Source organism: Antennarius striatus, chromosome 18, assembly GCF_040054535.1.
Source record: "Antennarius striatus isolate MH-2024 chromosome 18, ASM4005453v1, whole genome shotgun sequence".
Classification (NCBI taxonomy): Eukaryota; Metazoa; Chordata; class Actinopteri; order Lophiiformes; family Antennariidae; genus Antennarius; species Antennarius striatus.
The window spans coordinates 4,586,488-4,600,356 of NC_090793.1; the positions used below are offsets into that span (position 1 = coordinate 4,586,488).

Here is a 13,869-nt window from a genome sequence, read left to right on the forward strand (position 1 = left end):
GCACATCAGCTCACAGCACTCGACTTTACAGTACTCACGGCCCCTGACAGTCATTCTTGAAAAATGTGTCTGACAATTTAAGAAAACAAAGACCATAAACTAACACATAACATTTATTGATTTATGTGCAACATTTGGAGATATGCTTTTGAGTAATATACAAGGACTGTAGAAACAAATAGAAATTATCCTGTACCACGTCCAGGTATGTGTTACCAGAATAATTTTATTTGGCATTACAATAATCTCATCCATTTAGTGATCCGATCAATTTGCAATATGAAATCACAAATACATATATATTCAGGATGAGGAAGGAAATGACAGAGGGAAATGTAGAGAGCATCAAAGTATGGTCTCATGATCTAGTTGCTTGTACTTGGTTTTGAACTCTAGATATTGGAAGACTATGACTGGATGATAACAAACACACCTCGAGGTAGACAAATGAAACAGTCCACAGTTAGCAACAAGCTTCACTATCAGGAACTGAACCTTTTTTTTAATCTTTATAGTCAATCATTTTTTCGTATTACGCATTTTCTTGTGGGATTATCAAAGTATATATTAACAAATTTCTAGCTTACTTGGAACCATCATTTTTTAACATGCAATTATAGACTGATTTCATAAATTGGTCCAGTAACATTGTCAACAGGCTGCAGCCAGAAATACTGAATAAATAACCTGTACAAATAAACACGTCTACATTGATAAACCTGCATTATAGTGGCTCTACTCAAAAACAGTAATTGCAGAATTTACAGCTTTACATAAATAATCGCACATTTACACACAATAGGCTCTCATACATTACTGAACACTGATTTGTCATTAAACTGGGGAACAACCTTAAAGAAAACAAAATTAAAAGGCTGATCAAAAGGCTTTATTTCTTCTGTTACACCAAATGCATCTCTTGCTAGGTTTTGTTTTTCTTTTCTTTTGCATTATAATGACCAATCAGACATATGTGGGCTTCAGAGCTGAATGGATTGAGTCGACACACTGAAGGCTGAAGTCTAACACAGCCCTCCCTCATAATCATCCTCCTCCACGGCAGCGGGGGCCCCGCTAATCCCACCCTGAACAGCAGAAGCTGACTTCTTCTTGCCTCCTCCAGGTACCCGCAGGGAGATGGCCAGCTTGGCATACTGCAAGGTGGATGAAATAAATGTTCATGTTATCATACCTGCAGTCGTGATGAAGCTGAATGTTAAACCCGTAAAATATAAGTGAAGCATTATTTTTCACTGAATCCATTTCTGTTTAGTTTTTTTTTTTTTCTTTCCTGACATGTTATTACAGCAGACTTCACTTTCTTCAGATTTGTAACAACAACATCTGCAAAGAAAAAAAAAGGTTTGACGGGTAGAAACCATTGGCTTGTGAAATTCCTGTCCCCGTTTCTGTGTAATGCTCTGTGATTCCATACTCTGGTGAGTAAATATAATGTAATCACAACTTTTCATTTTGTAATTCATCTCACATATGTTTTCATATGGATATATCTTCTTCCATTTTTTCTATACTTCTGGAGCGGCAGTAGTTCAGTCCATTAAGTCTTGGACTGGGGACCGGAAGTTTCCGGTTCAACCCGGGTGGGCCAAAATATTTGGATTGTGAACTGGTAGTGGGAGGTGCCAGTTCAACTCCTGGGCACTGCTGAAGTGCCCTTGAGCAAAGCACAGTCCCCTTACAAAGTGCTCATGGTGCGCCCCAAGTGACAGCTACCTGCCACTCTACCTCCCATTATTTGCATGCCTACAAGCCCTTGTGTTTGTGTGTGTACGGGTCTGTACGATATTTATATATAATATACTGTATACATATATAATGTAGCCGCAAGAGGACACAAGCCAGTGTCTTATTGTGCCGGTCCCAAGCCCGGATAAATACAGAGGGTTGCGTCAGGAAGGGCATCCGGCGTAAAACTTTTGCCAAATCAAAGATGCGAATCAAACCTATGACTTCCATACCGGATCGGTCGAGGCCCAGGTTAACAACGACCGCCATCGGCGCTGTTGACCTACAGGGCGCCAGTGGAAATTGGATTACTGTTGGTCGAAGAAGGAGCGGAGGAAAGTGCGTTCGCTCGAAGAAAGAGAAGAGGAACACCAAGAGTATAGGACTAAGAGTAGGGACGTTGAATGTTGGAACTATGACAGGAAAAGGTAGAGAGTTGGTTGACATGATGCAGAGGAGGAAGGTAGACATACTGTGTGTACAGGAAACCAGGTGAAAAGGTAGCAAGGCTAGAAGTTTAGGAGCAGGGTTCAAGTTGTTCTATCATGGTATAGATGGGAAGAGAAATGGAGTAGGAGTTATCTTGAAGGAGGAGTTTGTTAGGAATGTCCTGGAGGTAAAAAGAGTGTCGGATAGAGTGATGAGTCTGAAGCTACAAATAGAAGGTGTGATGTTCAATGTTGTTAGCGGGTATGCTCCACAGGTAGGATGTGAGCTGGAGGAGAAGGAGAAATTCTGGTGGGACTTTGATGAAGTGATGCAGAGCATGCCTAGAAGTGAGAGACTTGTCATTGGAGCAGACTTCAATGGACATGTTGGTGCATGAAACAGAGGTGATGAGGAGGTGATGGGCAGGTTTGGTATCCAGGAGAGGAACACAGAAGGACAGATGGTAGTTCATTCATTCATTCATCGTCCAACCCGCTTAATCCGCCAACGCAGGTCGCGGGGACAGATGGTAGTTGACTTTGCAAAAAGGATGGAAATGGCTGTAGTGAATACTTTCTTCCAGAAGAGGCAGGAACATAGAGTGACCTATAAGAGTGGCGGTAGGAGCACACAGGTAGACTACATCTTGTGTAGACGGTGTAACCTGAAAGAGATCAGTGACTGCAAAGTAGTGGTAGGTGAGAGTGTAGCCAAACAGCATAGGATGGTGCTGTGTAGGATGACTCTGGTGGTGAGGAAGATCAAGAGGGCAAAGGCAGAGCAGAAGACGAAATGGTGGAAGCTGAAAAAGGAAGAGTGTTGCATGACTTTTAGGAAAGAGTTAAGACAGAATCTGGGTGGTCAGGAGGTGCTTCCAGATGACTGGACAACTACAGCTAATGTGATCAGGGAGACAGGTAAGAGAGTACCTCGTGTGTCATCTGGAAGAAAAGTAGACAAGGAGACTTGGTGGTTGAATGAGGAGGTACAGGAGTGTATACAGAGAAAGAAGTTAGCTAAGAAGAAGTGGGACACTGAGAGGACTAAGGAGAGTAGACAGGAGTACAGGGAGATGCAGCGTAAGGTGAAGGTTGAGGTAGCAAAGGCCAAACAAGAAGCTTATGATGACTTGTATGCTAGGTTGGACAGTAAGGAGGGTGAGACTGATCTATACCGGTTGGCAAGACAGAGAGATAGAGATGGGAAGGACGTGCAGCAGGTTAGGGTGATTAAGGATAGGGATGGAAGTCTATTGACAGGTTCCAGTAGTGTGATGGGAAGATGGAAAGAGTACTTTGAAGAGTTGATGAACGTGGAAAATGAGAGAGAACAAAGACTAGAATAGGTGACTGTTGTGGACCAGGATGTAGCAAAGATTAGTCAGGATGAAGTGAGGAGGGCTTTGAAGAGGATGAAGAGGGGAAGGGCAGTCGGCCCTGATGATATACCTGTAGAGGTATGGAAGTGTCTAGGAGAGGTGGCAGTAGAGTTTTTGACTGGGTTGTTCAACAGGATCTTAGATAGTGAGAAGGTGCCTGAGGAATGGAGGAGAAGTGTGCTGGTGCCCATTTTTAAGAACAAGGGAGATGTGCAGAGTTGTGGCAACTACAGAGGAATAAAGCTGATGAGCCATACAATGAAGTTATGGGAGAGAGTACTGGAAGCTAGACTAAGGGCAGAAGTGAACATTTGTGAGCAGCAGTATGGTTTCATGCCAAAAAAAGAGTACTACAGATGCAGTATTTGCTTTGAGGATGTTGATAGAGAAGTACAGAGAAGGCCAGAGGGAGCTGCATTGTGTTTTTGTAGATGCAATTTCCTCCGGGATTAATAAAGTATCTATCTATCTATCTATCTATATGGAGAAAACTTATGACAGGGTGCCCAGAGAGGAACTGTGGTATTGTATGAGGAAGTCTGGAGTGGTAGAGAAGTATGTTAGAGCAGTGCAGGACATGCATGAGGACTGTAAGACAGTGGTGAGGTGTGCTGTAGGTGTGACAGAGGAGTTCAAGGTGGAGGTGGGACTGCATCAGGGATCAGCTCTGAGCCCCTTCTTGTTCGCTATGGTGATGGACAGGCTGACAGACGAGGTTAGACAGGAATCTCCATGGACTATGATGTTTGCAGATGACATTGTGATCTGTAGTGAGAGCAGGGAACAGGTGGAGGAGAAGCTAGAGAGGTGGAGGTTTGTCCTGGAAAGGAGAGGAATGAAGGTTAGCTGCAGTAAGACAGAGTACATGTGTGTGAATGAGAGGGACCCAAGTGGAAGAGTGAGGTTACAGTTAGAAGAGATCAAGAAGGTGGAGGATTTTAAGTACTTAGGCTCAACAGTCCAGAGCAATGGACAGTCTGGAAAAGAGGTGAAGAAGCGTGTACAGGCAGGATGGAACGGGTGGAGGAAAGTGTCAGGTGTGATGTGTGATAGAAGAGTTTCAGCTAAAATGAAAGGAAAGGTGTACAAAACTGTGGTGAGACCAGCAATGTTGTTTGGTCTAGAGACAGTGTCACTGAAGAAAAGACATGGGACAGAGCTGGAGGTAGCAGAGATGAAGATGCTGAGGTTCTCTCTGGGAGTGACCAGAAAGGATAGGATCAGGAATGAGTACATCAGCACACGTTAGAGGATTTGGAGATAAAGTCAGAGAGGCCAGACTGAGATGGTATGGACATGTCCAGAGGAGAGATAGGGAATATATTGGTAGAAGGATGCTGAGTTTTGAACTGCCAGGCAGGAGGCCTAGAGGAAGACCAAAGAGGAGGTTTATGGATGTAATGAGGGAAGACATGAAGGTAGTTGGTGTGAGAGAAGAGGATTCAAAGGACAGGGCTAGATGGAGGAAATTGATTCACTGTGGCGACCCCTGAAGGGAAAAGCCGAAAGGAAAAGAAGAAGATACTGTATACATATATACTGTATATGCGTGTGAATATTTGGAGTGAGATAACAGTTATTTATGCAATCAGTGCAAAATTGTGGACTCGTAGCAAATTAAGATTGACAAATATTTTTTGTTAATCTGACAGATGGAGCTATAAAAAAAAGAATTACATTTGGGCTCAAATGTGACAATGCAAAAATCAGGAAAGCAGGGCCCTGCAAAAGCTCATCAAATGGTAGGAATGACAACTACAGAGGTGATACAGTATGTATTCTATATCTATTACAGACCACAAAACACAGCTCATAACTGTAATGATGTACACACATGAACAAAATTGTTGGTACCCCTCTGTTAATGAAACAAAAAAACTCACAATGGTCAGCAAAATCACATGAAACTTATCAAAGTAACAGTAAATAAAAATATATTAAAAATTAAACAAGCAAAATCAGACATTACTTTGGAATTGTCGTTCAACAGAATTATTTAAAAAAACAAACTAATGAAACAGGCCTGGATAAAAATAACTGACTACCCATAACTTAATATTCTGTTGCACAACCTTTTGAGGCAATCACTGCAATTAAATTCTGGGCTCTTTGGATACCTTTTGAACTATCAGTCTTGTCAATTTTCCTCTTGCAGCCACATCCAGGATGGTTGGCTACAGTCCCGTGGACCTTAAACTTTTGAATAATATGTGCCTGTTGATGTCCCTGTTGTCAAAGGGACATCAAGCTGCTTAGTGATTGTCTTATAGCCTTTACCTTTAACATGCTGGTCTATCATTTTCTTTTTAAGCTCCTGAGACATCTCTCTGCTTTGCTTTCTGCTATCCATGTTCAGTGCGGTACTAGTCACCAAAGAGCACAGTGACTATTATAGTCAAACTGACTACCTGTGAGATTCAACAAACCTGTGATGCCAACTACAGAACACACCTTTGTTATTCATGTTCCTCTGGTCAATTTTTTTTTACAGAGCTACCATCATTTTTGTTCAGGCATGTCAGTAGTTTGTTGTTGTATTGTTACTTTTGTAAGTTTCAAGTGTTTTCAATAACCATTGTGGATTTTTCTATCATTGACAGTGGAGTATAAACAATTTTGTCCATGTGTGTATACATTTAGAATGCTGAATATCTCCTACCTCCCCCTGGAAGGTGAAAAGCATCTGGATAGATGTGCTTGTTTTTTAAAACTCTTATAACAGCCCGTCTGCGTGAGAACACCCCGTCTCCCCGGGAAGGGGCGTGTTCCCTAATGTGAATATCTTTGTGTCCAGCGATAAGGTAGGAGTGTGTCGCAATGTTGATGCTTGGACATTAGACGCACAATTTGCTCAGTTGTTTGTTATTCATATCAACATACAGCATCTGCTTATATATGCTAGTACTAGCATTATTAACAAAAAGTGTAAGGCGAATGTTGATAGCGGTAGTGGTAAGAAATGTGACAATCTCTCCAATGACAACTCTGCCTCTCACAGATAAAAACTCATCCCTCCTTCTTCACTCTAAAGGGATTTTTCATTATGGTTCTACAGTACAGGTGTGCCTTAGGGTGGCAGTAGCTCAGTGCAGGTCTTCCGCTGAGGACCGGAGGGTGGCTGGTTCATGACCTGTGTCGATCAAAGTGTTTGAAGTGTGAACTGGCAGTGGGAGGTGCCAGTTCAGTGTTTCAGTGAAACATTTCAGTCAAATGAAAAAAAAAAAGAAACCTAGTCCATGCATTCACCTTTATTTGGCTTGATTATTTTAACAGTATCTTTACCGGTCTACCTAAAAATCAGTTAGACTTCTGCAGATCTCTTGCTCAAGTTCTCACTAAGACCACAAAAGTGGACCACATCAGTCCAGTTCTGATTAGACTGGCTGCCTGTCTGTCAGAGGACAGACTTTAAAGTTCTGTTGGTCTATAAAGCTCTGAATGGTTCAGGACCAAATTACACCAGTAACCTCCACACCCGGGTATGAGCCCATCAGACTCACGTCATTTGGGTCTGGTCTTTTATTAGTTGCCAGTCAGAACCAGGCATGGAGGAGCTGAGTTCAGCTTCTTTGTTCCACATTTCTGGAACAAACTCCCAGAAAGTCTCAGATCAGCTGAAACACTCGGTTTTTAAAATAAAAATCCAGGTTAAAGACCCACCTTCTCTCAGCTGAATTTTAATAGTTTTCATTCAAGAGTCCAAATCTGCACTGCCTTTTTTTGAGACTCTTTTTAATTTTCTAACTGTATAATTTTTAAATCCTGCTTCTATTTTTATTTTTTAGCACTTTTTTCCTTCTAATGTAAATCACTTGAATTGTTGTGTGTATGTAATGTGCAAATAAACGTGCTTGCTTTAACAGAGATAAAAAGAAACAAGATATTTTTTACAGCAGTGGTCCCCAACCACAGAGCCACGGTACCAGTCCATGGGTCATTTGGTACTTGGCCGCACAGAATGAATACATTTCCGTTTGATTTATTATCTGATTATGAACAATATATTTTTGGAATATTATCGGATTCTCTCCTCCACATCTATCAATCACATCAAAATGCTTGCCTCGATCACATGGCTGCTATGTTTAAGGGGTCGCTCTGGTCGGTAACACAGAATACATTACTGTAAAATTGGAAACTTTAAACAAACAAACATTTTTGTAAAGTTCTTTGCGCAGGGTAAAACAGCCAAGAAGAACTTATGACGTCAAAGAACAAGAAAGCTGAAAAATACCAGTTTGTAATGCTGGTCATATCATTTTAGTTTGTTGTGTTTTACCTGCCACATCCTAAAGGCCAGTCCATGAAAATATTGTCTGACGTTAAACCAGTTCGTGGTGCAAAAAAGATTGGGGATCAATGTTTTTACAAAATTATTACTGGGTAAGCTCTCAAGCAAATTTTACTAGATATTAAATAGGAATATACTGTAAGCACAATTTTTCAAAAGTGCAAAAAGTGAAAACTCATCTGCAGATATACAAAATGTTAATAGTTAGAAATCATCTGCTGATATATATGATAGTTTAATTGTATGATTGTATCTTGAAAAGATACTGATCAGCAGATTAATTTATTAGTACTGGTAGTTTGGTTTTTGACCTCACACTCAAATATTACATCTGATCTCATTACATTCCTGCTTACGGAGGTAAGACCTTTCGTAGAATCACCAGATCAGTTTTTGGTGTGATAAACAGAATAAATTAACCAGGCTAACAGAGCACATACACCAGGGTCTGTTTTAATTTGACCACACAAGTCAGCAGTGACAGCAACCTGACATGCTGGGACCTAACTGATAGACTCTTCTGCGTACTCACATCATTGTCCATGTACTTCAGCAGAGGAGAATTGCATACACGGTAGACCTGGTCCTCGTCCTGCTCATCATAGCCCTGCAGAAGTGTCTCCATGGCCACACAATCCTCACTGCCACTGTAGCCGGGTAGACTGATGAAGAGAAGAAGAATTGTAAATAACGTAATGATGTGTGGTTTAAGTGGCACTGCTTAAACAATCAAAACAATGTTAATGTTCAGTCCCTGCAGAAATTGCACACCATAATAAAAGATACCTATAACTTTCTCTGACGCATTTATCAGCTGCTACATAGTCCCCTCTGTGAAGATGAATCAGCACTTGAGCAGTTGTTTTCTAAAGAAGAAAAATGTAGAACAGTATGATTTCAATGCTTTGCTAATACAGTGTTACCTCTACTTACGAATGTCTCTACATATGAAATTTTCTACTTACAAAACGCCTCAACAGGAAAATATTGCCTCTAGTTATGAAATAAATTTTGAGTTACAAAAGGTAAAAATACAGTATGGACTGCTACTCGCAGCTCCCACAGGATCCTGAACGCAACATTCAAATGGCTGCTCTGCCATTGGCTATTACCTAGTATCCTGGCATCCCACTGGCTAAGAGGGATCTCTGTGTGTAGGTCCATCTATGTGCTAGATAGGTGTCTATGCAGCGTCTTCGTCATTTGGCTCTCGACCCATGACGTGTTCTGATAGTTTTACGTAAATATATTAACTTTTAGAGTATTCACTATAGACCCCAAGAAAGTCATGAAGAGGAAAAGAAAAGACAAAGAAAATAGTTTTTTTGTTCATACAAAGCAAGCGATAATAGAAGTATGAAAAAGGGACGCGTTTGGTTGATCTCGCCAAAGAATATGGCTGTAATGCATCTACAATCACCACATTATTAAAACAAAAGGGAGTTTAAGGCATTGCGTGGGTGGTTGGAGAAGTTCAAAAGGAGGAATGGAATTCACTCTGTTGTTCATGGTGAGGCAAGAGCGCATGAACCAAAGAGGGCAAAAAACAATGAGGACAGCTTTAAAAGGTAAATGACCATCATTTTTATTCTTTACTCTATTCTTTGTTTTTTACATTATGCACAACTCTCATTTATTGTGTAATAACCTAATTGTAACATGTATTTGTTACATGTTTTGATGCATTTTTATGCTTTATAAAATATTTATGTCTGAATTTTGGGGGGCCTGGAACGGATTAGGGCATTTGCGTGGAAAACACGTCTCTACTTACGAAATTTTATGCGTACGAAATTTCTTCCAGAACCAATTAATTTCGTAAGTTGAGGTACCACTGTATGTTTTATTTTATGCTGATGAGAAAGTGAGAAGCCGAGCTTTAACAACACAAAGACACTTTAAATCTGGTAACGTCACTCAGTCTTAGTCAATAACATTTAAAAAAAAAAAGTTTAGACCCAAGTCCTTTGGCTGATGATCCATCTATATGTTCAATAGTCCAGCTTACTATTCTTGTTTTCTTTTTCTACTATAATTAATAACACTTTTGAAGACAACAAAACAATAATACTGTACACTCACCATCCTGACAAAAGAGCCACAGAACTCCATCACTACCCAAACTATTAATTATTCTTTTAACTATAAAGTTTTGTAATGCAACGTTATCAAAGATATCAGTGTGAAATGACGGAATACACTAAATAAAATAAATTTGTGTGTGTAGACACTCCTTCATTTTGAAAGTTGTTGCTATCCCATACCAATAAATCAAGGAAAAGATGTGCTATTTTATGTTTAAATGGACTCAACAGTCGCGTCTTACTCTTCTGAGGAAACAATTAAGTTGCATTCAATTTAAAGCATTAACCCTGCAGAAATGCCACCTCATGTGGAACTTACAGAATTCAATTCTAATTGCCTGTGGTGATAAATTAAGTTGCTTAGAGAACAATGACAGCCTCATGATACAACAACCAAGTGACATACCTTGAAACACATCGGGAAATTCTCAATCTCTTTGTACATGTTCTTCTCATTCTGCAAAGCGATTGCTGCTTCATCCAACCTAGTCACAAAGACCAAGTCAGATGGTGGAATTCTCTCAAGATTAACATTATCTATAAAAACAAATACACGCTTTTGAATTATTGTGTCTATTAGTCACACTGTCATCCATCCATTTTCTGCCACTGTATCTACCGCAGCGGGTCACGGGGAGCTGGAGCCTATCACAGCTGGCACAGGGTGTGAGGTGGGGGACACTCCGGGCACGAAGCCAGTGCACCGCGGACACTGACTTCTGAATCCAAATATTGGAGTGTATTAATACTAAACATTTCAAATTTTTTTCGATGTACTGGTAGAAGCCTGAGTTTCCTGAACAGAAATACTAAAGCTCTATTTGTGCTTACTCTATATTTGTCTACTACAGGATTCATGATACAGCACAAAAGATATGTGCATAACTGCAGTAAACTCTCTGATTACAGTCACATATAATTCTGTCACAACATGTGATTAGAAGGGATGAGCAAGTACACCACTATCTGCCTCAAAATTGAGATTCAAATCAATGTTTTTAATCACCAAAGTAAGAACTATTGACAGTTTTTTATGAACTCAGAACATGAAAAATCTTAAGTGCATGAATGAATATTTACAAAACAGCCTCAGGACTGAAATTCAATCTTTTTGATCACAATAGCAAAGGAACTATTTACGGAACAAGTTTTATATGAACTCAGAACATGAAGTGCATCAATGAATACAACGCATACAATAGGAAATTATAAACTAATAACTTATAAATCATAATATACTGAATATGTACAGTATGTATGAGCAAGAATTGTCATACTCAACACAACTTTCACATTTTTTTCTTTTTTTTTAAATTTCTAGAGTGAGAGAAAAAGAGATAGAGAGACGGAGCAGGTGTGTGTGTGTGTGTGTGTGTGTGTGTGTGTGTGTGTGTGTGTGTGTGTGTGTGTGTGTGCGTGCTATGTAACAGTTAAACTATCTATACAGTATATAATCCAGTGTTCTGGATTAAAGTCAAAGCAGATTATCTTGGATCGCCCAGAAAGTATCGAAAACCCTGCTTCCATTTCCCATCTCCTGCCTTTGTGAAACGGGATTTTCTGCAGTGACTGTAAAGAAAACCAAACTGCGGGGTACACCAGATGTCCGGAACACACTTCAGGTGTCATTGTCTTCTGTTACCCTTAGATCAGCAGTCCCCAACCACTAATTCTCATTATTGTAATTATTATTTTTTTCACTTGTTATTATTATTAGAAATGAATAGTATTTCTCCTACGTTGAATGGAGATTGTATGTCGCTGTATTTCAAAATAAACCTCATCAGTGCAGTCACTTGAATCAAGTTTTTAATATTAATATTTCTTACAATTATATTGTTTACAGAGATGTTTATTATCAATTTAAGAAAACAAGGTTGTTTATTTTCTGTTGATGTCTGCATTTTACATAAAACCACTGCAGATGGTTTATTGTTAACCTGTGGCTGTACTCTAATAACGACTATCGAGCAAATAAATAGTGAAAATATTGTCTTAAATGAAACCAGTCCGTGGCGCATGAGGATTTTCCTTCAGCACGAGCACGACTATTGAAATGAGAACCTGGCTCAACCCTAGTGATTAGTGTCAATGTCTTCTCCATTCCACTTACCTTTTCAACCTGACAAGAAGTCTGGAAGCTTTCCCCAGGAGCTCTACTGCTTGACGAAGACGGTCCTCATTCTACATACAAAAACACATGGATGTATATAAGAGAAAAGATATGAAGATAACATTTAGCAGCAGTTACTTGATTCATTCAGTTTCAGCTGGAAGTGTACTTTCACCTCAAACACACCAGCTGCCTTCTGATACAGGTCCACAGCTTTGTCTAGGTTTATAGGTTCTATTAGTCTGAGAAAAAGAAAACAACAATGTTTTAGATAAAAGACAAGTCAGGATCAGAACTCCTTTTTTTTTTATACCTTAAAGGTTTAGTGCCAGACAATGATAAGGCTAATTAGATTTGATTAATAAACATATCAATAAGTAATATGTGGGCAACAATATGTTAAAACACACACACACACACACACACACACACACAACCATAAACAAACACAATTTACATAAATTAAACTTCTGCCCTTCTTTGTACCAATTTTTGCAACAGGCAGCAGAAAACAGTCAAAGAAAATTCAGGTCAACCAGCAAATATCTCCAAGTGTAGATAATAAAGTGATGTGTTTACTTTCCAGCACGGTCGAGAGCCATGGCAGCAGTGTCAGGAGTCCCATTCTCCATATACATCATACAAGCTTTCTCGATCAACTGAATGGCTTCTGGCATCTTCTTTTGTTCCTGTTCAAAATCAAAGCCAGCAAAATCACTATTATATACACTTGAATTGGGAACACATTTTATCTACCCATTACTAGGTTCAATGATCAAATACGAATCCACTCACTTTCATCATCATACCTGCCTGTTCAATAGCTCTAAGAAAAAAGGAAATAGATTATGTAAAACAAAAAGATTTTCTGTTTGTTGCTGACTACACACTGGAATTATGATACAAGATACTTACTTTGCAGCATGAAAAAGCCTATAAGGCAAGTCAAGGAAATTACAAAATGGGTCAAATGACAGCAGCATCAAAACATGTAAGGTTGTAATTATCACAGCCAGGATACGCCTTGTTTTCTGTGTGATATTCAGCTTCTTTTAGATATGCATCTTTTGCTTGGTCATACTGCTTGGCATTCTTGAAGCAAACAGCTAAAGACAAGACAGAGTTAGCAGTATAAAAAAGTGTTGTTGTTTTTTTTTTATAAAAGGCTGTCTTCATGTGTGGAAATAGAACTTAATTTACCTGCTTTCGCATATTCTGACGCAGCACTATCAAAATCTGGTTTCCACTTGGTCAAACTTGTCTTTAAACTACAAAACATGAATTACAATGGCTGGATGAATCAAAGCCTGAGGAGAAACATTGCAGAACAACAAATTGTGGCATGTTTTCTATCTGATAAATCCACCTATGATGACTGAAAATATTGAGATATTATTCGTTTAAACCATTTCGAAAACACAACAGTGGCCTTCTTCGCTAGCTAGGATCATTACTAAAGCATACTGGTGTTTCATCATTTCGGACAGAAGCGTAAACTAATACTTACCATTTTTCAGCTTTGGCTATGTGTTCATGAGCCTCGTTTATTTTTTGAGCTGCCATATCACTGATTTTGACGATGAGAACGATAACTGTGTTCGGGCTAAAATGCTGCCAATGTTTTTCGTCGACGTTAGGATTATCAAGGACTCCTCCTGCAAACGTCATCGAGTATCGCAGGCTACGGGTGCCGTCAAGGACCACAGATATCCTGCAACGCATTGAGACGCATTACTTTAGTTTGTATCTATTTTGGTTCTAATCATAATTAGGGTTTTTTAAATTACATACATTTAAAGCACTGTGTGAATATAATGAGTGGACCGTC

At 39.4% G+C, this 13,869-nt stretch overlaps 1 protein-coding gene across 1 annotated transcript; it reads right to left on the reverse strand.

Annotated features, from left to right (window-relative positions):
- Positions 1-95: 95 nt before the first annotated feature.
- Positions 96-13,713, reverse strand: napgb (N-ethylmaleimide-sensitive factor attachment protein, gamma b). The gene is made up of 12 exons (XM_068341200.1): positions 13,549-13,713; positions 13,242-13,309; positions 13,063-13,147; positions 12,957-12,974; positions 12,837-12,867; positions 12,621-12,730; positions 12,217-12,283; positions 12,042-12,112; positions 10,335-10,413; positions 8,631-8,710; positions 8,377-8,506; positions 96-1,154 (listed from the first exon to the last, which is right to left on the reverse strand). Exons 1-12 carry the CDS (start codon positions 13,707-13,709, stop codon positions 1,023-1,025), a joined length of 1,032 nt encoding a protein of 343 aa, XP_068197301.1. The 5' UTR covers positions 13,710-13,713; the 3' UTR covers positions 96-1,022.
- Between the last annotated feature and the right edge of the window lie 156 nt (positions 13,714-13,869).